Here is a 26,287-nt window from a genome sequence, read left to right as displayed (position 1 = left end):
TGAGTTGTCCGTGCTTATCGCTTGGGCTTTGGGAGCCCCTCCGGAGTCTGTACACACCCCCAGTGAGCGCAGGTACCTATTAAGTGTTGAGTGTATTGAGTGCCAAGTGCCGAGTGTTGAGTGATGGAGTGACATTGCTGTGAGGTTGCATTTACTTTTGCTGTTGCTGCATTTACCTGTTAATTTCTTTGTGGCATTTGTTGGTTTTTATGGAATTTACCTGTTTATTCATATTTATTGTAAATTGTGAAAATAAATAATTGGACTGTTTTGCTTAGCTCGTCACTACTACTCAGTTCCTTAGTTATTTCTGTTACTACTGAGTCGGTTGTACTCATGTTACACCATGCACTTCATATGCAGATCCAGGTGTGTTTGATTACGGAGGTCACTGAGTCCGAGAGAATTGAGTACCGAAGACTACGAGGTAGCTGCCAGCGTCCGCAGGGCCTTGTCTCTCCTTCTATATATTTCTTTCTGTCTTGTATTACTTAGATACTGGTTGTATTAGTTTGGTTATCTAGATGCTCATGACTTATTGACATCCCGATGTTTGGGGCTCGTTTTCGTATTTTCTATAATTATATTTAGAGTTGATTTAGTTTATGAAAAATTTAAATATTGAAAATATTTTATTAAATTCTTATAATCGATTTAGTAGTAATATTTTGGGGAATAGGCTTGCCTTGTAACACGATAGGCGCCATCATGACTATGGTTAGATTTTGGGTCGTGACAGATATCATCCGCTTATGCAATTAAATTGATTTTAATACTCATGGGCAGGGCTAGAAGCCAGAGTACGGGTTCGGCTAAAACAATATATTTATGTTAGAGAATTTATTAAATTTGTATAACTATTAGATTTAAAATTCAGTATATTAGCCCATAAAATCATCATTCTAAAATTCAGAAACCATAACGTGGAAAGCCTAGCTTTGCCAATGTTGCTACTTTGTCCGGACGTAAACATGACGCTTTGACTTTTTAAAGTCAAACTCTATGAGCTTTTTTTTTATATATTTTTTATCAAATTAAAAGAACGAAGAGGTTCTACACCAAACAAATTTCAATACTAGCACAAAGAAATCTTAATTGGGTGGCAATGGATGAGAATCAGACTTATTCAAGCGTTACGAAAATAGCTCAAATGGATAGATATGGAGTACAACTCACCTGACCTAAATTGAATTAATTTAAAAAGAAAAAGAAAAAAAAGTTGACTTTTGAAGTCAAACATTCGTGTTCAAAATGTGGAGAACATAAACTCATAAAGCATGCTCATCAACTTTGCACAATCTATAGACAGCTACAATGACATAAAAAAATGCCGGCTTCCATTAGTTATTAATATCAGAAAGTTACAAAATCTTCATCTTAAGGAAGAAAATAAAGAAAAAGAAAAAGGACTATCTACGTGCATAATTACATTATCCAAAGAAAGAAAAAGAAGTAATTTAATTTGATGAATAGCAAACACCGAAACTAAGCTCTCTACTAGTGTACAAAAATAAGAAATGGAATATAAAAAGAAAATGAAAAAAAAAAGAATTAGGGTTGTCCGGTGGTCAAAACATCTCGCATTTATATGGGATTCGAAAAAGGGTAGCACCCCAAGGGATGTGATGTAGGCAGCCTACCCTGATACAAACATTATAGCTCAGACGGAGACAACTTGATCATTGCTCCAAGACTCCCCTTCAAAAAGAAAAGAATTAATAATCCAAAAATTGAAAAAAAAATTCAAACAGCTGAATTCTCTAGCTTCTGATAATCTGATAAATCCAAATAATCCTCTGCCTTTTCATCAATGAATTTTTCATCTTCATTTTCATAATCACCATTAATAATTGCAGTAAGTTCTTTTGCTCTTCTTGCTTGATCTTCCCAATTAGTTTTTGCCAATATTATTAACATCATAGTCACTGCACATGAAGCTTGAGCAGCTAATAATCCCAGCCATAATCCTCTAAAATCATACCCCATAAAAAATCCTAACCAAATAGCAACTGGCATTCCAACAAGATAAAAACATCCTAAATTAATATTAGCACCTAATTTAGGACGCGCTGTTCCTCTTAATACACCACAACCTGTTGTCTGCGGACAGTTCCCAAGTTCACAGAGTCCTATAATTGGCAAAACCATAGCTGTTAATGCCACAATTTCTTGGTCTAGAGTAAATATTCTTGCCCAAATATTTCTTACCATAGTAGCAAAAAATAATGCTAAAACTCCTAAAATAAAGCTTGAACATAGTCCAATTATGGCTGCTAATTTAGCGCGATTCGGACGATTAGCTCCTAATTCATTTCCAACTCTTGTTGATACACCAAAACTCAAAGAAGATGGGAAAATATATATCAAAGCTGTTGTTTGAATCAAGATTCCCATTGAAGCAACTGTAGCTTGAGGATTTATTAAAAGCCCACATAATAAAATCATGATTTCGTACCACCACCACTCTAAGCAAACACTAATACAACTTGGAATTGCTAAATTGAGAAGTGATTTCCATCCCTTTAAACACTCTGAGGAAATTCCATTCCAAGTTTTTTTGTGCACCTTAGAAACTAAAATATAAAGAATTAATGAGCCAACAAGATTGAAATTAGTCCAAACCCCACTTAAAGATACCCCTTTAATTCCAAGATTAAGAACTATAACAAGAAAATAATTGATTGGGATATGAATAAGAATAGCAAAAGCAGCACAATAAGTTAGAGGCAATGTTATTGATTGTGAACGTAGATAAATCCTAAGAGGATGTAAAAATGACTGAGTTAAAAGATCAGGAAGTGAATAAAGAATGTAATTTTGAGCTTCTGAGGCAATATTATGATTTTGGCCACATAATATCAAGAGTCTTTTCATGTATAACCACAAGAATGAAATTGGAATTGAGGTTAAAAGTAGCAAAAGAATTGTCCTTTGCAACGTTAGGCCTAAAAGCTTGAATCTTTTTGCACCAAAAGCTTGTCCACAAATTGGTTCCATTCCCATGGCTAGACCAGAAAGAATGGAATAACCGGTTATATTTGCAAATCCGATAGCGAGCGAACCGCCGGCTAAAGAAAGCTCGCCGAGGCGGCCAAGGAAGATCATGGAAATCATTGAACGAGAGTAGAGAAGTAAACCTGTGAATATCACTGGAAATGCAATATTGGCTATGCATTTGACTTCTAAAATTGCAAGAGTTAGATTATTTTTTTGGCTAGGAATATTATTGATCTGTTCCTTTTGGTCTTCTATTGTTGTATTTTCAGAAATCAATGGACTCAACATATTTAACAAAAGAAATTGTGTATATGAATTTTCAAAAAGGAGGTAAAAAAAAGTTTAAGGGTTTTTGAGGGAGGGAGAAAGGGTTTTAAGGAGTTTATATGAGTTTGTGTTGGCTTTTTATAAGGGCGCGAATTTGGAAATTTTCTTTGTTTCTTTTGAGGAAAAAATATTTTGGTTGACTAGTTGTTTGCAAATAGAGCCTCCAAAATTTTCCAACTCAACGATTTTGAATGATTCTTTTGGAAAGTGTCTTTTATAGAACCGACTATCTATTGACTATATATATGTCACTATTTGGCCTGCTCAAATCAAATACATAGAAAGATGAGAAAAATTTACACTAAATCCATGTCTTTGAGCCTTGAACAAAAAAAGACAGTGAATGTTGACAACATAGTTGGTCTTTTAACGTTAAATGGGTTATTTTTTTGTATTGTTTTTGGTAGAAAGTTTTTGTCTGTGTGTAGGGAATACTACTATTTCGATGAAATGACACAGTATAGTCGCTCTCAAAATAATAATCAAAAAAAATATATTTTTTGTATACATATACAATTTGTATGTTATATATAAAAATTATACACTTTTTAAGCTATCAAATATAACTAGTTTTTGGTAAGGGCTAAAATAAAAACACCCCCTTTTATTTCTGTTTTGTGGGCACTTACCTTGGATAACATTGTTTAGGGTATGTGTGGAAAGAGACAAATAGAGAAACTGTTGGACGGTCATTTACAGCCACTATTAAAAATGGATTTGACTGTGAATTGAGAGGCAGAGGCAATTCAAAGCCTGCCGTTTCAGTTTGTGAATTAATACAACGCATGAATATTGCCAAAACAGCTCAACTCTCCAGCTAATTAATAGGAGTAAGATTTATCACTATATTTATGTTTGTGAAAAATACAACCAATTTGTTTCAGTAATGGATTCTAAAAACTGCCGAGAGAGATGGAAGAAGGAATTTATATGCTATCAAGCTTATGGAGAACTATAGGGAAAACAAGTCAGCTAGGCATACCACGGAAAAAAGTACAACTCAGTGTACAAGGTATCCCGCGTTCACGTAGGATTTAAGAAATGACCGTATCTCAAGGGATAACACATTAGTGACTGTTTTCACGACTCGAAAGAAAAACAATTGCTAATGCGGACAGCGTAAAGGAGTTAATTCGTTTATATATACAAACAACGTAAACAAATTATATTATTAAGTGATTTTTATTTTCTGAAACAGGTTTATATTTTTTTGTAGGTCATCAACTCATGATTTTTGGAAAAAGTACATGTAATTAACTTTCGCAATTGACATGATAGTGCAAGATTTTCTTGCACTACCTAAATTAGTGAAACTTGTAAAGTAAATATGAAAGGAAGAAGTTAAAACCAATTAAGAAAATATTTATCGGTAGAATTATTTAATATCTGTGCTAGTAAAAGGTAATAGTTGTCCGGTAAAATTGTCATTGTGCACAAGCTAACCAGAAGAATCCTTAACAAAATAAATAAGAAATCAATAAAAACAGTTGTGCTAAAAGAAACTACACGACTTTATTCCAAATATATATAGGAAAATGTAAAGGGATGATACAAAGATAACTCTAGATTGGTTGGTTAGGACGTCCTTCAATTAATTTAACTAAATTTTAATTAGCTGCCAATCTTTGTCCCCTCTTTTGTCTATTACTTACTATACACTTGTCCACTTTTGTCTAAATACATTGTCTGTGACTCGTGAAAAAATCTTCAACCACCAGTGGCAAAAATTTGAATAGAAAATTACTAAAATATGCTGAGAAAAATAAAGAAACGATTATACTTTGTCTTGTCTTAGGCTTAGGTCGAAGAAAATAGACAAACATTTGAATACAACAAATACAGTGTTCTCGTGCGTGTAAATGAACATTAGTATCATGACATGTTATTATACTGTACAAAGTACCGACACAATTTCTTGTTCATAGGCGTCTAAAAGGTAAACAAAAACGTACTCCCTCCGTTTCCTTTTTAGTCCATGCAAAAATAAATGACCTTTTTTCTTATTTGGAAACAATTTACCTTTATGCAATGATTTATAGCCACATATATGTGTCTCATTTTACATCACAAGTTCAAAAGTCTTCTCTTTTTTCTTAAACTCCATGCCCAGTCAAATAGGTTCACATAAGTTGAAACAGAGGGAATAATTTATATGCTTACTACATTAACCAAAAAATATATTTTTACTCTACTTATACTAGGGGCGGATATAGTATGTACATATGGTGTTTATTCGAACTCAATAACTTTGACTCAAAAATTACTAAACAATACAAAATAATAGATTTCAAATCTAGTGAATTAAATGAATAATGGTAGAATTCCAAACTCGAACTCATAATATTCAAATGATGAATCTGTATCTAATGTTCAAATCGTGAACCCCTTCCTCCTACTAGCTCTACCCCTGGTTCTATCCTAGTGTGAAGAAATAACCTAACTGCATTTGAATGCTTATCAACAAGCATGCAACGAATTTTCTTTTAATACTAAAAAGTTCACAAACTTCAATTTCATGAAAACGTTACCCTTGACTTAGGAAATTTTGACTTGCCACTACTTTAATTTGATATACTAATAACAAAGAATTTATAAGGTTAGACGACTTTTGGGACTACTCCACTACCATTACTCAATTATAATACAATTTCTTTAACTAGTCTTCAACTCTTCTGAATTTCCAAGAGCATTTTGCCATGCCAAACAGCAGAAAAAGTTACAGAATTTTCTAGCTTTTATACTATACCTAGAGTTTTCTAGATGTTAGAAAATTCACACCAATATTTCTCGTCTCCATTTTATCGTGCTATCTATCATGTCTTGTAAAGATTTAGTTGAAAGACTTAAAAAGAGAGTCTTCTAACTTATGATTATGCAGACCAGTTAAACTTTCCTTGATAGAAAAATTGTTTGCATAAGAATTGTTAAAGTAATTATAAAGAAGGCAACAAAGAGGTGGATATACATAGTGAGGAAAAACGACCAAATAAAAGAGAACAGGTAAAAATGATATAATAGTACTTTCATTAGAGGATGAGGGAAATAAGGTGGAGATAAAGCCAAAAAAAATCTCACATTTTGGGCTCTATCTAAAAGATTGCGATAATTAAGAAACATTTTGAGAAAGATTTGATGCCATGAAAAAAGAGAAAACAAAGCTAATATAACAAAATGAGAGAATAGTGGGCTGAAACTAAGACTCTAAAATTCACATTTAACCACAAAAATACTCATTTTACCGAAACCGAGAGACTAAACTAACAAAACTTTAAAAATGTTTCATCAAATTATTCACTAAAACTTCATAAGAAATTAAACCTAACTAATCTCCTTGCTCTAAGCTTCTTTCTCATCCACGACCATCTGAATATTGTGTTCTTTAACAGGTGAATGTAACTTTCTTGGTGGTGATTGAGGAGGAAGAGGATCATCATTTGGAACATATTTTTGCCAATACCAATGCTTACTCCAAATCTTACTCATCTCATCAATAGGAATCCCCTTAGTCTCGGGAAGGAAGTTGTAGATGAATAAGGTCATAATAAAAACAAAAACAGCAAAGAATATGAAGAGACCAAACTTGAAGACACATAACATTTCTGTGAAAATTTCGGCAATGAAGAAAGTGAAAATCATGTTGACTGACACATTGACTGCCTGGCCGGCTGATCGAACTTCTAGAGGGAAAATTTCACTTGGAACCAACCATCCTAGAGGTCCCCACGACCATGCAAAACCAGCAACGTATATGCAGATGAACAGCACTACAAAAGATGCATACCATATTGGCAATTCCCCTGGATTACCACTTGTCCCAAATTTGAGTGCAATAGAAACTGCTATAACAATCTGAACCAAAAACACAGAGAAAACATAACAAATGTTGTTACATAGGATTGAAAATATAGTCCATAAGTTAAAAATTACAGTATGATGCACACAAAAAGTTAATATAATTACTAGTGTAGTAATTATACCTGACAAATCAACATTTGTAAACCACCTTCAATAAAGAGAAATCTCCTACCAACCCTATCAACAGCAAGAATAGAAACAAATGTGGCCATAAAGTTGACACCACCAGTTATCACAGCAGACATAAGTGAAGCAGTATCGCCAAAACCAATTGTCTTAAAAAGAACAGGTGCATAAAACATGATAACATTCATCCCAGTTAACTGCTGAAATGCGGGAATAAGCATAGCAAATGTCAGTTGTGGCCTATGCTTTGGTTCAAGAATATTACTCCAAGGATGCTTAACTTCCTTTGATCTTTCACTTGCTTCAACCAAATCATAAAACTCTTCGTCCACATTTTCAATTCCTCTTATTATCTGAAGCCTCCTTTTCGCTTCTTCCTTATTGCCACGTTCAATTAGAGAATTTGGAGTATCAGGTAAACAAAGTGAACCAACGATGAATATAATGGCTGGTACCACTGCTCCTCCTAAACTGTAACGCCATCCATCTTTTATCTTCGCGGTGAAATAATTGATCAAATTTGCTGCAAGAATTCCAATTGTGATGGACATTTGAAACATAATGTTTAATGCACCACGGCTTTTAAATGGTGCCATCTCTGAAAGGTACACTGGCACAGACTGCAAAAAGAATTACATCGTCAATGTTGGAAATTTAGATTAAAAGCATAATAATGTATATATACAAGCATAATGTGAGAGGACAAAGAAAGATCATCGGGTACTTCTAAATTGTGATGTATATAAAATATTTATACTGATTTTGTATCATTTTGTATCGTTACATGGACTTATTCTAATTTTATTAAATAATTATTGGTAAATCTAAAAGTCAAATAACTTAAAATCAGAAACAAAACTAAAAAAGAAACGATTAAGATCTATATGATTTAATAATCAATAATGTCAAAAGATAAACAACAATCATCAATGTACGCATAAAATGTGCTTAATTTGCATAAGACATACTATATTAAAATGGAAATCTCAAATATTTTGTAATTGTTACTATCTTAGTCTATACAGATCTATATGATTTTATACATAATTGATACATTAACTAATCCAATATTATTGATACAATTCTGAAAAATCTGAAAGACAAATACTCAAATCAGAAATTAAGAAAACAAAATATGGCAGTCGTTTCACATATTAATTACATGCAATATAATACCTCTAAACATTTTAAGACAAATCACATTTTTACTTCATAAAATGAAAAACTTGAATCCCGACTATAAAAAAGAAGAAGAAGGCATATTTATAAGAAAAAAATGTACGTACCTGATTGGCGAAACCAATACCACAACCAAGAAGAACTCTACCAATAATGAGCATAGTCACATTTTGGGCAAATCCATTAATACAAGCACCACCGCAAAAAAGAAGTCCTCCAAAAAGCATAGACAATCTTCGACCCATATGTCTAGTTACAGCTGAAGCAAACCAAGATGCAACAAGCGCAGCCAAATATAAAGAAGAAGTAAACAGTGTCAATTTCGAGCTGTTAAATTTGCAGTACTGGTTAGTTGACACTGTATGCAATACTTCCTTTGCATATACATCTGGGAAAAACTTCTCCAAAAATTTAGGCATCGATGTCACTCCCCCTAGTCAAAATCAAAAAAAATCACACTATGTTAATATAATCTGGTCGTCAATGCATATAACCTAAATCCCTAGCAAATACCATGGCAGCCTGATACGATGCACAAAACTACTGCTATGCGCGAGATCCGGAGAAGCGCCCGAACCACAAAAGATTTATCGTACGCAGCCTAGGCTGCATTTCTGCAAGATTTTGTTTTCACGGCTTGTACCCTTATGGTCACAGACTCCCCTTTTCTAAATCCCTAGCAAAAGATAACTATATGAAATGAAAAAAGAAAAAGTTTAGAACTATATTAAATAACCTGAAATTCCAATGTCATAACCAAAGATTAAACCACCACATGCAGCAACAATACAAGTAATGAGAACTTTAGTTGTGAGTTTTCCAGGGTATTCTTTGCCATTTGATGGTCCAATTCCACCCCCTGCCATTTTTTTTTATCTTTTAGCTCTAAGAAGAGTGAAGTAATCGATTGATAACGTACCGTGAAATATATAGCTGATGTACTGGGTAAATATTTTTTACTGATATATATCCTAAAGAGTTTCTTTCTTTTCAAACTCCTTATACAATTTTTATCTTATTGTTAGGATAGCATTGAATCTATAGATATCGGTAGAGTTTTAACTGGAACAGAAGTCATTTTTTGAATTTTGTTTCTTGTTTAAACTGTGCAATTATTAATATTTTTCACGTAGGAGATATGTTTATGGTAATAGATATGTTTGTTGCAAAACAATCTTTTCTAAAATCACTTATAATAACGTAGGGTAATATCTATCTTGTTTACTTTTCCTTTTTATGGAATTTAACTTTTTTTACGAATTTAATGCAAAGTGAAATTTTAACTACTTTGCAACTCCTACGCCAGGCATAACTCGATTCATTTATTGGCAACTTTGGCTAGTAGAATTAATTTTATAATTAATAAGAAAAATTTCGTAAGTTAATATCTCGATTAAATAATAATAAATATTTAAATTATATACATTGATTGTGTAAAAAAAATATCAGTGTAATTTAACTTATTATTTACTCTATTTCTCAAATTACTAGATTGTATTTGTTATAACTTATGAACAGTTACCTATTATTGCATGTAACTTAATTTGATATTTGTAAAACATTAGACACTTTACCGCACAGAACTCAAACACAATAATAAATATGAAGGGAATTTAGGAAAAAGTTGATTAATCTCTAACGAAAAAAAAGGAAGTTGATAATGGCTGCCGTTGTGGATCGCGTGTTGAGTAAGTTTTTTAATTATATATATGAAAAGTTGCGGTCTTAGATACTGGACTAGCTTTGATAACAAAAAGGGATAACTCTGAATCTGAACTAAACTATTATTAGTATATCAATTTGTTATCTCATTATATTTTCGATAACACATAATCTGAAGATATGAAAATAGGAGTTTTAACTTTTACTTTAACCAACGAGAGTTGTAGTGGAGTGATAAGTATTTCTTCATTCTTAACCAGATGTCTCGGATTCGAGCATGGGTATTGAGTCGCCTTTGTTAGGGAGCGCTTTACCTCCAATGTGGGATATCACGGAGCGAATCCGGATTTATTCGAACCCCAATGAAGAACCTGATATCGGACGAGACACCGAAAAAAAAAAAAAATTTATTTTTATAATTTTTCAAGAAAAAAGTTACTTTGAATTTAAGTAGTGCATTCAGAAACAAAAACTCATATATATACATATTCCTTTTCGTACTCCTTTTATGGTAAATTATTTTTCTTTTTAAATTATCAATATCTAAAATTATCAATTTTTGTTACTTTTCTTTTTGGCGCGAAGTGACTTTTAACCACCGCGGAATGACACATTTGAATGGCGCAGTGCGTGATCAACAATAACTTAAAGAAAATTAATCGTAGCAAATTATTGTCTTATTTATTTGAGCACATTAGATTTCATTATTTCAATAAATCTGGTTGTATCAATTTTCTTCTTATGCAATATACTCAAGAACAAAACAACAACAACAACAACCCAGTATAATTCCACTAGTGGGGTCTGGGGAGGGTAGTGTGTGGGTAGTGTGTACGCAGACCTGGTCTGGGGAGGGTAGTGTGTACGCAGACCTTACCCCTACCCTGAGGTAGAGAGGATGTTTCCAATAGAAACTCGGCATCGTACCCTCCAAGAACTCCCCACCTTGCTCTTGGGGTGACTCGAACTCACAACCTCTTGGTTGGAAGTGGATGGTGCTTACCATCAGAGCAACCCACCTTTGTCAAATCGGTAATCATGTGAAATTAGTTATAACTTACCTAATGCTCTGTAAGTTAATTTCTTGATTAAATAATAATAAATTTAAATTATATATATTGATTGTGTAAAAAGTTATGAGTGTAATTTAACTTATTATAGCAAGTAATTTATTCTATTTTTCAAATTACTAGATTTTATTTGTTATAAACCGTTACCTCTTATTGCTCGTAACTTAATTTGACAGTATGAAAATATTAGACATTTTCACTTCAAAGAACTCGAAACACAATTAATAATAAATATGCAGGGAACCAACTTTCTTCGTTGGAGAAAGTTGATAATCACTAAGGAAAAAGTAAAAAAGAATTGGTAATCCCTTTGCCCTTAAATGGCTGCGGGCGTGAAATAATTTTTTTAATTTAGATACGAAAAGTAGCGGTCTCAGACTTGTCACGATTCAATTTTTCCTATAAGCCATGATGGCACTCAACGTCGTTGCTAGGCAAGCCAACAGTGAACTAGCCATGTATTTATTTCTTTTATTAATTTCAAAGTAGTTGATTTTTAGTTATTAAGTAAATGAAAAGTGAAAAATTTAATAAGGTAAAGCGTAAACTAATGAGAGAGCAAATACACTGAAATATGCTAAAAACCATAAAGTGTCTACTAGCATGTTCCCAAGACCCGGTGTCATAAGTGTATGGGCAACTTGTAGAATATACAAAACACCTATGCTACTGTCTGAAATGAGATAGATAGAAAGTAAATACAAAAGAGAGACGAGAGACTGCAGGTGCTGCAGAACGGGCTTAAAAAGCAGCTCACCACTATGCCTCGGGGTAACGGGGGTGCGCGCCTGAATGACTGCCAGATGCACCTGCCTCAGATCCTGCACGATTAGTGCAGAAGTGTAGCGCGAGTACATAAATAACATGTACCCAGTAAGTATCCAGTCTAACCTCGAAGAGAGTAGTGACGAGGGGTCGACATCGACACTTATTACGGGCCAATAATAAAAACACAGAAATTCTAAATAGGCATAGAATACATGAATAATAATAATAACAACACAATAACCAGCAATGAATAAATGGTTCTTTAACTAATACTCAATTTAAAAGTCTCCAATCGACACATGCTAACTTCAAGAATTTCAGGCCATTAAATAAATTATAACCTCTCAAGTCATCAAAATAATATCAAGTGTATTCGGGCTCCAAGCATTATCACGCACGATTTATGTCGAGGTCGTACGACCCGATCTAGAATAATGTGTACACTGCCGAGGGTGAACGACACGAACCATAGATGCATCTATTATACTGCTGAGGCGTTCGACCCGCTCCACAAGAAGAGAGAATACTCTATGAACATTCGATTTAAGAGTTATCACAAGACTAATACACAAGGAAGCATAATTTCTACTAACGGTCAAGTAACCTGCCAAAACTTTAAGTAAGTGAAATTCGGCCTTTACGAATATTTAATCAAGTTTCAATATAATTTAGGCACTTAAATTAACAAGTATTTCATGATTTGGGTCCTAAAACTACCCGGACTTATGCATGATTAGTAGCTACGCACGGACTCTCATTACCTCGTGCGTGTGTAGCGCCCCACAATTAGAAGCAAATAATGATTTAAAATACCTATGGGATAAATTCTCACTTACAACTTTAGGCAAGAGACTTACCTCATCTCGAAGCTCATTTTCCGGCCCACAAATTTACTCTAAAGTCTCAACTTGGCGCTGAACAATCTGAAGCTAGCCAAATATTATATAAATCAATCAATATACACTCACAAATTCATAATTTAGCTATTAGAGTAATTACCCAACCTAATTTGGAAGATTCTTACAAATTCACTTCTGGGCCCACGTGCCCGAATTTCGAAAATTTTTGAAGATAAATGTTACCCATATCCTCACGAACTCAAATATATAATTTTTACCCAATTCCATAATCATTTTCGTGGTTATATCCCATTTTTATCAAAACCTAGATTTTTCAACTAAACCCAAAATTTTCACAATTTTATATGTTAAAATCTACCCAAAATCTATGTATTAAACTCACATTGGGTAGGAATTACTTACCTTCAATAGTTAGGTGAAAACCCCTCTTCAAAGAGCTCTAAAATCGTCCAAGAAGTGAAATAAATGAACCAAAATAGCCTAAGTTCTAACATTAAAAGCCCTCACTCCCCCAGCGATTTTCGCACTTGCGGAAGAATCATCGCTTCTGCGGGGCCGCTCCCGCGGTCGCTTGTCCGCGTCTGCGGAACACGCGCGACCCATGACTGTTCGCACCTGCGGCCAAGTCCCGCCTCTACGAGCCCGCTTTTGCGGTTCACCTTGCGCACCTGCGACCCTTGTCATGCTACCTCTCTCCTTACCTGCGGACCCTCCATCGTAGAAGCGAGTTCGCTTCTGCAGAAATGTTTCGCTTCTGTAGACCTTGCTGGCTCCCCTAAATTTCGTTTCTGTGAACAATACATCACACCTGCGGTGTCGCTCCTACGGCCATCCCCATCGCAGGTGCGAACGCACCAGATTACAGCCCTTTCAGCTCTTCTCCAAAGAGCAATCAAGCTCCGTCGACCCTCCGAATTCTACACGGGGGCTACGGGGCCTCGACCAAACATACCAACAAGTTCATAATCATAAAACGAACTCGCTCCACTCCTCAGAACACGTAAAACAGCATCAAAACTAAGAATTGCATCCCAAACCAAATCAAATCAACTTTTAAACTTCAAGTTCTTCCAACTTACTCCGAATATGCTGAATCATACTTAAACTACCTGGAACGACACCAAATTTTGCGTACAAGTCATAAATCACCATACGGAACTATTCCTAGGCTCGGAATTCCAAACAAATTTCGATAACACCAAAACCAACTTCAAACCAAATTTAAAGAACTTGAAATTTTTTAATGTGCCAACTTTTAACTTTATGCGCCGAAACGCTCCCGGGTTATCTGAATCCGAATCCGAAAATACGCCCAAGTCCAAAATTATCATACAAACCTATTGGAACCTTCGAATCCCGATTTCGGGGTCGTTTACTTAAAATGTTAACCCAAGTCAAACTTATCCATTTAAGCCATTATTAAGGAACTAAGTGTTCCGATTTCAACCAGAACCCTTCCAAACACGAACTAACCATCCCCGCAAGTCATAAAATAGTAGAAGCACATACGGGGAGTATTATTTAGGGGAACGGGGGAGCTATAAAGCAAAATGACCGGTTAGGTCATTACATTCTCCACCTCTTAAACTAACATCCGTCCTCGAACGGGTCTAGAATCATACCTGGAGTGCTAAATAAGTGTGGGTATCTGCTCCGCATGTCCTCCTCGATCTCCCAAGTTGCCTCCTCGACTGGTTGACCCCTCCATTGAACCTTTACCACTGAAATCTTCTTGGACCTCAACTGGTGAACCTGTCTTTCAAAAATGGCAACTAGTTCCTCCTCATAACCCAGGATCTCATCTAGCTGAACCGTGTTGTAGTCTAACATATGCGACCTGTCGGCATGATACTTCCGGAGCATCGACATGTGAAACACCGGATGAATTCTCGATAGACTGGGAGGCAAAGCAAGCTCATACGCAACCTCCCCAACTCTCCTCAATACCTTAAATGGACCTATGAACCTTGGGCTCAACTTGCCCTTCTTCCCGAACCTCATGATCCCCTTCATCGGCGAGACTTTCAAGAGAACCTTCTCGCCCACCATAAATGATAAATCGCGCGCCTTCTGATCCGCATAACTCTTTTGTTTGGACTGTGCTGTGCGAAGTCGCTCCTAAATCAACTTTAGCTATTCCTGGCATCTCTCACCAAGTCACTACCATATAGCTTAGCCTCGCTGGGATCAAACCATCCGATGGGAGAACGACATCGCCGACAATGCAAAGCCTCAAATAGAGCCATCTCGATATTGGACTAATAATTGTTGTTGTAAGCAAACTCTGCCAAGGGCAAGAATCTATCCTACTGACCTCCAAAGTTATTAACACATGCCCTGAGCATATCCTCTAGAATCTGGACTGTCCGCTCTGACTGCCCGTCGGTCTGCGGATGAAAGGCTGTGTTGAGCTCTACTCGGGTACCAACTAGCCCTGAACTACTCTCCAAAAGTGCGAAGTGAACAAAGGGTCCCTATCTGAAATGATGGAAACAGACACACCATGCAACCGAACAATCTCCTGAATGTAAATCTAGGCCAATCTCTCTAAAGAATACGTAGTCACAACCAGAATGAAGAGTGCCGACTTGGTCAACCTGTCGATAATGACCCAAACCGCATCAAACTTCCTCAAGGTCCACGACAACCCAACTACGAAGTCCATAGTGATGCGCTCCCATTTCTACTCAGGTATAACCATCTGTTGGAGTAGGCCACCTAGCCTCTGGTGCTGATACTTAACCTGCTGGAAATTTAGATGTCTCGCCACATACTAAACTATGTCCTTCTTCATCCGCCGCCACCAATAATGCTGCCTCATGTCTGATCACCTCCAAAGCACACCTCAAAAGAGATATGAAATGTTCATATGCAATAACAGAAATCCAACTAAGAGTCGGGATCGAATCCACATGGAGCTAGGATGGGAGTTAGGGGTATATATTTCAAATGAGCAATTGGATTATCTAGATTGCACTTCCACAACAAGGATTTGTTTTCTATTTATAATATTAAACTAATGATTTCAAAATAAAGAAAGGAGACTAGAGATAATTATTTTTAAGGTTTTTCCAAATGGATAAAGAGCCTAGGGTTATGACCATGACCTGGGTGTTTGCCTAATGGGATAAAAACTTTAATGCTTGTTTTGTTGATTGGGGTGTATTATAGCTCTCAACTCTAAATTACCCACTCAATACCTCTCGGTCAGAGAGTGGTTTTGCCCAATTTGGCTTTCTCAAGACCAAATGGGTATCACCCAAAATAATTGATAAGAGCTCAAGTCAGGTTATTACTATATCTATGTTGAACCCTTTAATTGGGTTAATCAATCTCTCAACTGACCCAATTCCTTGTTAGCTAAGTTATCCTAGACTAGGTCCCTCCTTCTCAAGTAGAGACTAAGTCAAATAGGCATGAATACATATTTTCAACCATTAATTCTACAATTAAAGCATGAACTAAGCTAAATAATCAACACCCAATCATAAACAAGCACTAAATTAGATACCCATAAGGTTTACACACTAGGGTTGGGTCACAACCCTAGTAAAAGTCTAGCTACTCATAATGGGGTTTGAAGAAAATATGGAAGAAAAACTAATTAAACTCATAATGGAGGCTTAAAATGATTAAATCTAATGTAAATACACCAAAGTAATGTAAAACTTTCTAATGTAGTAAAGAAATACGGCTACAACAACTTTAGAGGTTCAAACTTGACCTAATTTCGTGAAACTCGTCTATTTATTCAAGGCTGAAAATCTCGGATAAAAATACCCCTCGGGAGGTTCTGCGGCCACACAATTCCATGCGCGGTCTGCAGATTCCTTTATCTGGTAGGAAGTGGAGTTCTGCGGCCGCACATTTTTGAACTGCGACCGCAAGAGAATCTTCTGCGGTTCGCACAATTTAGGATTGCGGTTGCACAATTCTTGTGCGGTCCGCAATTCATAGAGGCTCCTGAACTTGGTCTTTTTACATACTCTCCGATCTTCGACTCTTATCCCAGCTTTGCGGCCGCATAATTCATGTGCGGTCCACACTTTGCGCAAAGTTCTGCTAAACTCTTCCTCTTGGTTTGCGGCCGCAGATGGAATTCCACGGTTCCCAATTTCTTCTACGGCTGCAGAATTCCTTCTGCGGACCACACATTTGTGCTTTTGTGCCCTTTATTGCCTTGTGCTTCAGAATACTCCTTTTTGAGTTGGATTTCATCTCGGGAGACCAAACTTCCATCATTCCTGCAATTTTACACAATTTCATTAGTTTCGGGATCACAATTCAATGATTTTAGACTAAAACAAAAGTTAAAAGGCGCTAATAAGCAGTTAGAGTTTCCACTTATCAACTCCACAAACTTAAGTTTTTGCTTGTCCTCAAGTAAATAAATTAGTTCCCACTTCTAAAAGTTAAGGGTCATTTCAGTGAGTCAAAGGTGAGCCATCCACACATCAGTTGGGACCAACAATTAACCACACTACTCATGTATTATCAACAAGGCGACAAGTTAAACATTCATGCACATATAGTTCTAATGTAACATTTGAGCTTCAAGAATTGACTTTACTCATCAATGACTCTTTCTCTATCATGTAGGTCATGGTGGACTCCAAAGTCTTCCTCCTCTACTTTCCATTTGCCTGGCTCACTTAAGAAATTTAGCACTCAATCCAAAGATTTATGAAAGGTTCACTCATCTCTCTCAAGAGAATGTCGCAAGTACGACTTCAAGTACCATAGGCTTTCCCCTCATGTAGATCTCCACCAATGTAAGCTCACTCGGCTTGAAATCAAGTAGGACTTCTTTCGAGATGTAATGAAGGCTTTTGGATTAGGTTTGGATACAATATGGGTTAGTGGTTACACATTTCCTTAAGCACTCCATTTTTCATTTCTCGGCTCACACTTTGCCAATTCTTTGAAGAACTTTCTTTTCCTTGGGGGACTAGAGACTTAACATCACTCTTTCTTGATCATTACATTCATTTTCTCCCTCTTAGATTTCTCATTGTTTTGGATCATTACCTCTCTTTGAATCCCTTCAACTCTTCCACTTATTCACTTTTTTGCATTTTTCTTTTTGTTCTTTTCTTTTCTTGCCTTTCCTTCTCATCATTTCTTTTATCTTTTTGTGCCTTGATACCTTTTTCAAATTCCTCATCTCTCTCCCAAACTTGCATTTTTAGCCATTTGTTTCACAAGAGTGTTAAGAAAAGCTCGGGTGTCAAGAGAGGGTCACGACAAAACAGGTAAAAGAACATGGTTGTCAAATGAGAAAGGCTCGAGGCTCAAAGGGGTTGACTAGGGATAATGACATTGGTTGGCAATAGAAAACTCAAACGGGCCAAGGAGGGCCTACAATCAATTTTCAAACCAAGCAAAACTTAGGATTTCGCCTTGAAACACATTTGGGGCAAGTTATAGACCCTTCACACGGATACTTGGACTGCAACAATTCATCTCACCCCTCACACAACTGGATTGTTAAAGAGGACAGAGTCGAGGTCCCACAATGACCACATTCAAGTTTAAAAATTACTATGGTCCAATTAAACCACTCGATGGTTGCCAATGTCAACACAAGAGTCACAAAGTCACTAATTAGAGCTATTTCTTTCAAAAACCTTGTTTCTAACCATAAGCACGTAGTTAAGTGTGTTGGTACCAATTGAAGCATGTTTGACTCTTCTAGCATGACTTAATTAGTATTTTTAAATTTATTAGTACTACTATTATTACCTAAACACCAAAAACAGCCTCATTCCCTTAAGAAGGTTGCTACGCCATCCATCGTTGAGACGAGTCACCCGGTTCACACAACAACTACCTTTGGAAAGAACCGTGACATTAAGAAAATCAAAGGCTTATTATCTACTAGAATATAAAAAGAAGCTACTAACTCAAACTAAGAACTAACAAAGGAACAAAAATAAAGAAGATAATAAACAAAAACTACTGAATACACATAATGAGAGAATATAAACACAATAAGAAAGAAAAAGAAAATAATATCAAGTTATTACAGGCCAAATGTCTCAGAATGTACCAAACATGATCAATAAACTCTACCTTCTGAATAAAGATAAGCATTATCCCCAATGCTTAACAATATAAGAATAAAAGAGGGGAAAAAGTGAAGAAAACTCCTTATGGCTCCTTGGATATCTCTGTGTCCCCAGCAATGTTACCGCCCTCAATCTCATCCAACTGAATCTTATCCTCCTCAACTCTAGGTGTGTTGGGGTTGGTGAACATCCGACGCACTTCCTCGACAGCATCGGCAGCAAAGTCTGGCTCCTCAGACTGGCTAGCCGGTGCCACCTGTGCTGATGGTGCTACAGGATCTGGGCCTGAATAGTATGGGTCAATCAACATGTCAAAGGGAATATCTTCGGTTGCATCAAGCTTGGTCACCTATCTCCGAAGCTTGTCCACTGACTTCTTGCTGGCATGGAACTTTCTCATCTTCTTTACTTCTTTTTCCAGCTCTTCGATCACTGACCTGTGTTGTGCCAAGGTAGCCATGATAAATTCTGGTTCTCTAGGATCTTCTTCAATGTCTCCTCAACTGTCGGGGGAAACCGAGGTGCTTGAGTAGTAGACTGTGCTGCAACAGTACTGGATAAGTCAGACAACTTTGCAGTTGCTATCCGCATCTAGTTATTGAGGCTCGCCAATGTATGAGAGACTCGCAGCGCAGAAATTGGGGTAGTAGGCATGGGCACCGGCTTCAAGGACGAAGTAGAAGCTGTGGCAGAAGCTGCAGAAGGGCTGTGGATGATGGCGGAGGCATAACTGCGGCACTAGAGGAAGGATCGGCCGAAGTGGATGGAATATCAACTACCTCAGTAGTTATCATATCTCGCTCATCAGACTGGCCCGCAGTGGTAGGATGCTGAGCTTTCTTCTTCGGATTCTTTGCATCCATCAGTGAATACCAAGTAAAAGGCTTCTTCGGCTTCACCTTTGTGTCATAATCCCTTGACTCTACATTTTCATATGTGAGGTATTCTGTGATAGTGTTAGGATAGGGATAGGACGAGTCATCTTGCCGAGCAATCACCGAAATGTTGGCCGATATCACGGCCCCCACATTGATAAGGTACCCGACCATGATAGAAGCAACTAAGACTGCCCGAGGAATCAGAAGGTAAGTCTCATTCTGGCACGGGTCCAGTCTGCTGTAGACAAAGGTTTGCCACCCCTTTGCCTCAAAACTCAGAGTGCTCCTGTAGATAGGAACACTAGCGGCAATCCATGGTGATGGTGGCCCTACTGCTGCTAGAATCTCCGCTAACCACGGTCGGGCTGCATCCCCTATTTCCAACTTCTATAGATATTCCTTTGGCTCAACATCTTCAAAACCCAAGTATGCGTTGAGTGTATGCTGATCAAATCTTACTTTTGAGGTTACACACTTTGGTTACCTTTGTCCACTTTTTGATATGCGCCATATTGGCATAGAATTCCCGAAAAAGATACTCTTTAGCATCCACAACAATCTAGGCGAACCATATCCACCCCTTTCGTTCCTTGAATTGTCTCAACACTGCAGGGTTGTACCTCTCCAAATCTTTTAACTGAAATTGTCGCTCTAGAGTAAGTGACCTCACTGGTCACCATGTAGGAAAGATGGTGAAGGCGGCTAAGCTAACAAAATGGTCCTCTCAGAAGCATGACTAGCACTTTCCGAACCCTCAGAAGTGCTATGATATGAGGACGACTCGTCCCTGCGTTGATATCTCCCTGATGGCCTTGACTGTACGGCCGACTACTCTTGAACAGAGGTTGAGTTGCCCATTGATGCTTCCCTAGATGGGACGTAAGAGCTAGTCTCGAAGAGATCTGCACCTCTCCCTCTTACGGATGTATCTTTCTTTGTTATTGTCCTTTGTTGGCCGACGGGTAACGCAATCTTGCCTTGACCCCTAGAAGGTTCACCCTCCCTTTAGAGATATCGCCTCTGCCTTTAGATCGAACCATTATCTGTATCAAGCAGAAACGATTGTTAGTTGCAATTCAATGTTCAGTCAAACAAGGAGATATGCAAGTATACACCAAGAAACATAGTGAGGGTTACAATTTAATCATGCTTGCAGGATAAGGATCTGCGGTCCATACAATTTTCTTGCGGCCGCAGATGAGGCTTTGCACCGCACAATTGTCTTGCGGCCGCAAGAAGCAAAGTGTGATCTGCACAATTTCACTTACGTCCACAACTCAGAAGCCCAAAATATGCCAACTCTCTAATGACAGAGAATTAGCTGATGTGCGGCCGCGACATAATTTCTACGATCCGCACAATTAGACATGCGGCCGCACATTTGAGTCATAATTTTGTAGACTCTCTGATAACAGCAAAATGGCTGTTCTATGGCTGCAATGGGAATTCTGCGGTTGGCACATTTTACCTTGTGGCCGCAGACCCCTTCCTCACTAATGTTGCCCTAGAATCAACTTCTGCAAACCGCACAATTTCAAGTGCGGCCATATAATTAAAAAAACTACGAACAGTCCAGTATTTCTATCTAGGTTTTGCAATGTTTGTGCAAATTTTAACATGGTAACAGCATAAAGGCATGAAAATACGTTGACCCAGTCCCCATAGAGCATGTACTAGTTAACCCACTATAGATTTACCCCACATGAATGCACAATTGAATTCTATTGACAAATGGCCTAAAAATAATTAAAACTCTACAAATTAAAAGTAAAAGATTAACAAGAAATTAAAGCATACTAGATGAATGAGTGTGATGAGTGACTGATCAAAGATGTTTTATGTGTGTACAGACAGATTCACCAAGAAATTTCAAGAGATTACTGTATTTGTACTTAGAGAGGGAAAAAACGTAACAGTTTCCTCTAGCCTTCTATTTATACTACTTGGTTTTCTAAGGGAAGGAGGGGTGAGTGCGGCCGCATAATTTCATGTGCGGTCCGCACTCTGTTACCTGGTGAGCTTAATTTGGCAACTCGTCTATGGTCCGCAAAATTTTGTATGCAGCCGTAGATTTCATGTTGCGGCCGCAGATTTCCTATTGCGGTCACACATTGACCATTTCTCTAACAGAGTAAACTTCAGAGAGTTGACATTGTCCAGCTTTCATTTGTGCGGTTCGCAAGATAATTGTGCGGCCGCAGTGCACTTTTGCTGCATCAACTATAAATGTGCGGTCCGCACAATTCAACTGCGGTCCGCAATTCTTGTAACACTTCGCCAGATTTCTGTCCACAATTCCTATAAGTCACCCTCATCCCTGTAGCACACTTCAAATCAGGTTAGCATAAAAATAATACCTAACTACAAAAGAAAAAGGGGAAATAAACATGGGTTGCCTCCCAAGAAGCGCCTGATTTAACGTCGCGGCATGTTGCAAAATACCATCAATTGAAATGAGTGACCGCCACGACGTGTCTATCTCCAACTTTTCCCAAATAGTGCTTCACCGGTGACCATTGACTTGGAATATTTCATTGTTTTTGTTCTTCAAGTCCAATACACCAAAAGGTGTCACCCCCAAAATTTCTAAAGGACCACTCCATTTAGACTTTAACTTCCCAGGAAACATCCTCAACCTTGAGCTAAGCAACAACACAAGATCCCACACCTTGAACTCTTTGTTCCAATTGTATTTGTCATGAAGATATTTCATCTTTTCTTTGTATAAGGATGAACCTGCATAAGCATGGTATCGGAACTCATCCAATTCATTCAAATATGCAACCCTCAAGTTAGCGGATACATCCCAATCAAGATTCAACTTCTTTAGAGCCCACATGGCTTTGTGTTCAAGTTCCAGCGGAAGATGACAAGCTTTTACGAACAACAACCGGTATGGCGACATTCTGATAGGTGTTTTGTAAGCCATCCGATAAGCCCATAATGCATCATCAAGCTTCTTGGACCAATCCGTCCGGTTAACATTCACTATTTTAGACAAAATACTCTTTATCTCACGGTTGGAGACTTCCACTTGACTGCTAGCTTGTGGATGATAGGGAGTCATGATTTTATGAGTAACATCATACTTGATAAGTAAAGTGTTAAAATCCTTGTTGCAAAAATGTGACCCCCCATCGCTTATAATAGCCCGCGGAGTGCCAAACCTTGTGAAAATATTCTTTTTCAAGAACGCCACCACACTTCTCACCTCATTGTTGGGTAGCGCAACGGCCTTAACCCATTTGGACACATAATCAACCATGACCAAGATGTAAGTGTTTCCACAAGAACTCACAAAAGGATCCATGAAGTCAATACCCCACACATCAAAAATATCAATTTCCAAAATGGTAGTGAGAGGCATTTCATTTTTCTTTCAGATTCCACCAGCTCGTTGACATTTATCACATCTTTTCACTAGCTCACTAGCATCCTTGTAAAGAGTGGGCCAATAAAAACTGCAACTTAGCACTTTGGCCGACGTTCTTGCTCTACCATGATGACCACCATATGGCGAAGAATGACAAGTCACAAGAATTTCACCTTGCTCTTCTTCCGGTACACATCTTCTAATCACCTCATCCGTACAAAGCCGAAAAAGGTATGGTTCATCCCAATAATAATCTTGACAATCCCTTTTGAGCTTCTTCCTTTGTTTTGAAGAGAACTCATCCGGAATGATTCTACACACAAGGAAATTTTCTAGATCCGCGAACCATGGCATCTCTTTCATTGAAATAGCCAAGAGTTGCTCATCGGGGAAAAAGTCATTGATTTCAAGACCATCATGCAACCTCCCCTCCTCCTCCAAATGAGACAAGTGGTCCACCACTTGGTTTTCACTCTCTTTTCTATCTGGGATGTCAATATCAAACTCTTGCAACAAAAGCACCCATCTCATCAACCAATATTTGGAATTGTTCTTGCTCATAAGATAACGAAGTGCCGCATGATCCATGTGGACAATGACCTTTGCACCTATCAAGTACGGACAAAACTTCTCAATTACAAACAAAATGGCAAGGAGCCTTTTCTCCGTAACGGTGTAGTTTACTTGGGAACTATTCATAGTCTTACTAGCATAGTATACCAGGTGAAAAATCTTGTTGATGCATTGCCCCAAAATAGCCCCAACCGTTATGTCATTTGCATCACACATGAGTTGTTAACTTGAACTTTAACAATTCAAAAGTTCTTATGTAATCATCATCGAAGTTAAACTTAGCATCTTTCTCAAGAAGCTTACACAACATCTTCACCACCTTAGAGAAATCTTTGATTAAATGCCGGTAAAACCCCACATGGCCTAAGAAACTTTGCACACCCTTCACCGAAGATGGAGGTGGAAGTTTAGAAATCACCTCAATATTTTCCTTGTCAACTTCAATTCCATTCATTGAGATTTTGTGGCCAAGGACAATGCCTTCCTCGACCATGAAATGGCACTTCTCCCAATTGAGCACCAAATTTATTTCTTTACATCTTGCTAACACTTTATCTAAATTTGCAAGACAATCATCAAAAGAATCTTCAACCACCGAGAAGTCATCCATGAAAACTTCAAGGTAGTCCTCCACCATGTCCGTAAAGATAGCCATCATACACCTTTGAAAAGTCGCCGGTGCATTACACAAACCAAATGGCATCCGCTTGAAGGAGAAAGTACCATAGGGACATGTAAAGGTTTTTTTTATCTTGATCCTCCGGAGCACTAAGAATTTGGTTGTAGCCCAAATACCCATCAAGAAAGCAATAGAAAGCACGACCGGTCAATCTATCAAGCATTTGGTCTAAGAAGGGAAGTAGAAAATAATCCTTCCTTGTGACTTTGTTGAGCTTGCGATAGTCCATACACACTCTCCAACTGATCACCGTTCTTGTAGGAATAAACTCATTCTTGTCATTGGTGACCACCATCATGCCCCATTTCTTTGGAACACATTGAACTGGAGAAGTCCACGAACTATCGGAGATGGGGTAGACAACCCCGAAATCCAACCATTTGATAATCTCCTTTTTGACAACTTCTTACATCGCCTCATTGAGTCTTCTTTGATGTTCAATAGATGGTTTGGCGCCTTCCTCCAAGTTGATCTTATGCATGTAAAATGCAGGGCTTATCCCCCGAATATCCGCCAATGTCCACCTAATAGCCTTCTTCTTCTTTTGTAGCACCGCCAATGTAGAATCTACCTACACGTTAGTCAAACAAGAGGAAAGAATAACCGATAAAGTATAACAAGGGCCAAGAAATTCATACCAAAGATGTGGAGGTAATGGATTCAACTCCAAGGTAGGCGGCTCTTCAATGGAAGGCTTTGTAAGAGGAGTTGTCCTATTTTCAAGATCCAAAGATAATTTCCGGAGTGCATAATTGTACGACTCCATTCCTTGCAAAGAGTTCACACATTTGATAAGTGGGGATTTTGACTACTTATTAGCACCTTTTGGCTTTTATTTTAGTCTAAAAGCATTGAATTATATTCCCGAAACTGATGAAATATGCTAAACTGCAGAAATATTGGAAGATGAACCCCCGACATGAAATCCAACTCAAAAAGGAGTAATCTACACTCAAGGCGATAAAAGGCACAGAAGCTCACAAAGTACGAACCGCAGAATTTCATCTGCGGCCGTAGATGTTGAAGGAAAGTCTAGCAGACTTTTGTGCAAAGTGCAGACAGTACATGAATTGTGCGACCGCAAAAACTGGGCTAGGAACAAAGTTCAGAGAATGTGCAAATTTCCAAGTTCTAAGTCCCTCAGAAGTGCGGACCGCACCAGAATTTTGCGGCCATAGAAGAAGTGCCTTGCGGCCGCAGAAGTAAAAGTGCGAACCGCATAACCAAAGTGCGACCATAATTACAAATCTGCGGACCGCAGAAAGAATGCCTCGCAGTCGCAGATCAAATTTATGCGGTCGCAGACCTCCATGTCCTGACAAGTTGAATAAATCCGCGGACCACACATGGAATTGTGCGGCCGCAGAACCTCCTGAGGAGCATTTTTGTTCGAATTTGTCAGCTTTGTATAAATAGAAGAGTTTCACAAAATTAGGTCAACTTTTGACATTAGCAGCTACATTAGCCATTTTTCTTTGCTTCTTTTAGTAGTTTTTCATACTTTGGGATATTTTAACATAGATTTTATCATTTTAATTTTACTATATGAGTTTAATTAGCATTTCTTCTTCTACTTCTTCAATTTCAAGCATGAGGATTTTTACTAGGGTTGTGATCCAACCCTAGTATGTAAACCTTATGGGTGTTTAACTTAATGCTTGTTTATGGTTGAGTGTTTATTATTTAGCCTTGTTCATGCATTAATTTATGGAATTAATGGTTGCAAATATTAGTTTATGCCTATTTGACTTAGTCTCTACTTGAGAAAGAGGGACTTAGTCTAGGACAACTTGGCTAACAAGAAATTGGGTCAACCGAGAGATTGAGAATCCCAATTAAAGGGTTCAACCTAGAGATAGTAATAACCCGACT

General features: G+C 37.6%; 2 protein-coding genes across 2 annotated transcripts; both read right to left on the bottom strand.

Moving 5' to 3' along the window:
• Nucleotides 1–1,311: 1,311 nt before the first annotated feature.
• On the bottom strand, nt 1,312–3,512 carry LOC107811320 (protein DETOXIFICATION 49-like). The gene has a single exon (XM_016636227.2). The coding sequence runs from the start codon at nt 3,283–3,285 to the stop codon at nt 1,744–1,746; it is 1,542 nt and encodes a 513-aa protein (XP_016491713.1). The 5' UTR covers nt 3,286–3,512; the 3' UTR covers nt 1,312–1,743.
• A 3,000-nt stretch (nt 3,513–6,512) lies between these two features.
• On the bottom strand, nt 6,513–9,388 carry LOC107811319 (sugar carrier protein C-like). The gene is made up of 4 exons (XM_016636226.2): nt 9,221–9,388; nt 8,592–8,917; nt 7,302–7,925; nt 6,513–7,173 (listed from the first exon to the last, which is right to left on the bottom strand). Exons 1-4 carry the CDS (start codon nt 9,348–9,350, stop codon nt 6,661–6,663), a joined length of 1,593 nt encoding a protein of 530 aa, XP_016491712.1. The 5' UTR covers nt 9,351–9,388; the 3' UTR covers nt 6,513–6,660.
• Nucleotides 9,389–26,287: the final 16,899 nt, after the last annotated feature.

The sequence above is a fragment of the Nicotiana tabacum genome, chromosome 23 (genome assembly GCF_000715075.1).
Source record: "Nicotiana tabacum cultivar K326 chromosome 23, ASM71507v2, whole genome shotgun sequence".
Lineage (NCBI taxonomy): Eukaryota > Viridiplantae > Streptophyta > Magnoliopsida > Solanales > Solanaceae > Nicotiana > Nicotiana tabacum.
Note: the sequence above shows the minus strand (reverse complement) of the source record. Positions and strands in the feature narration are given on the sequence as shown.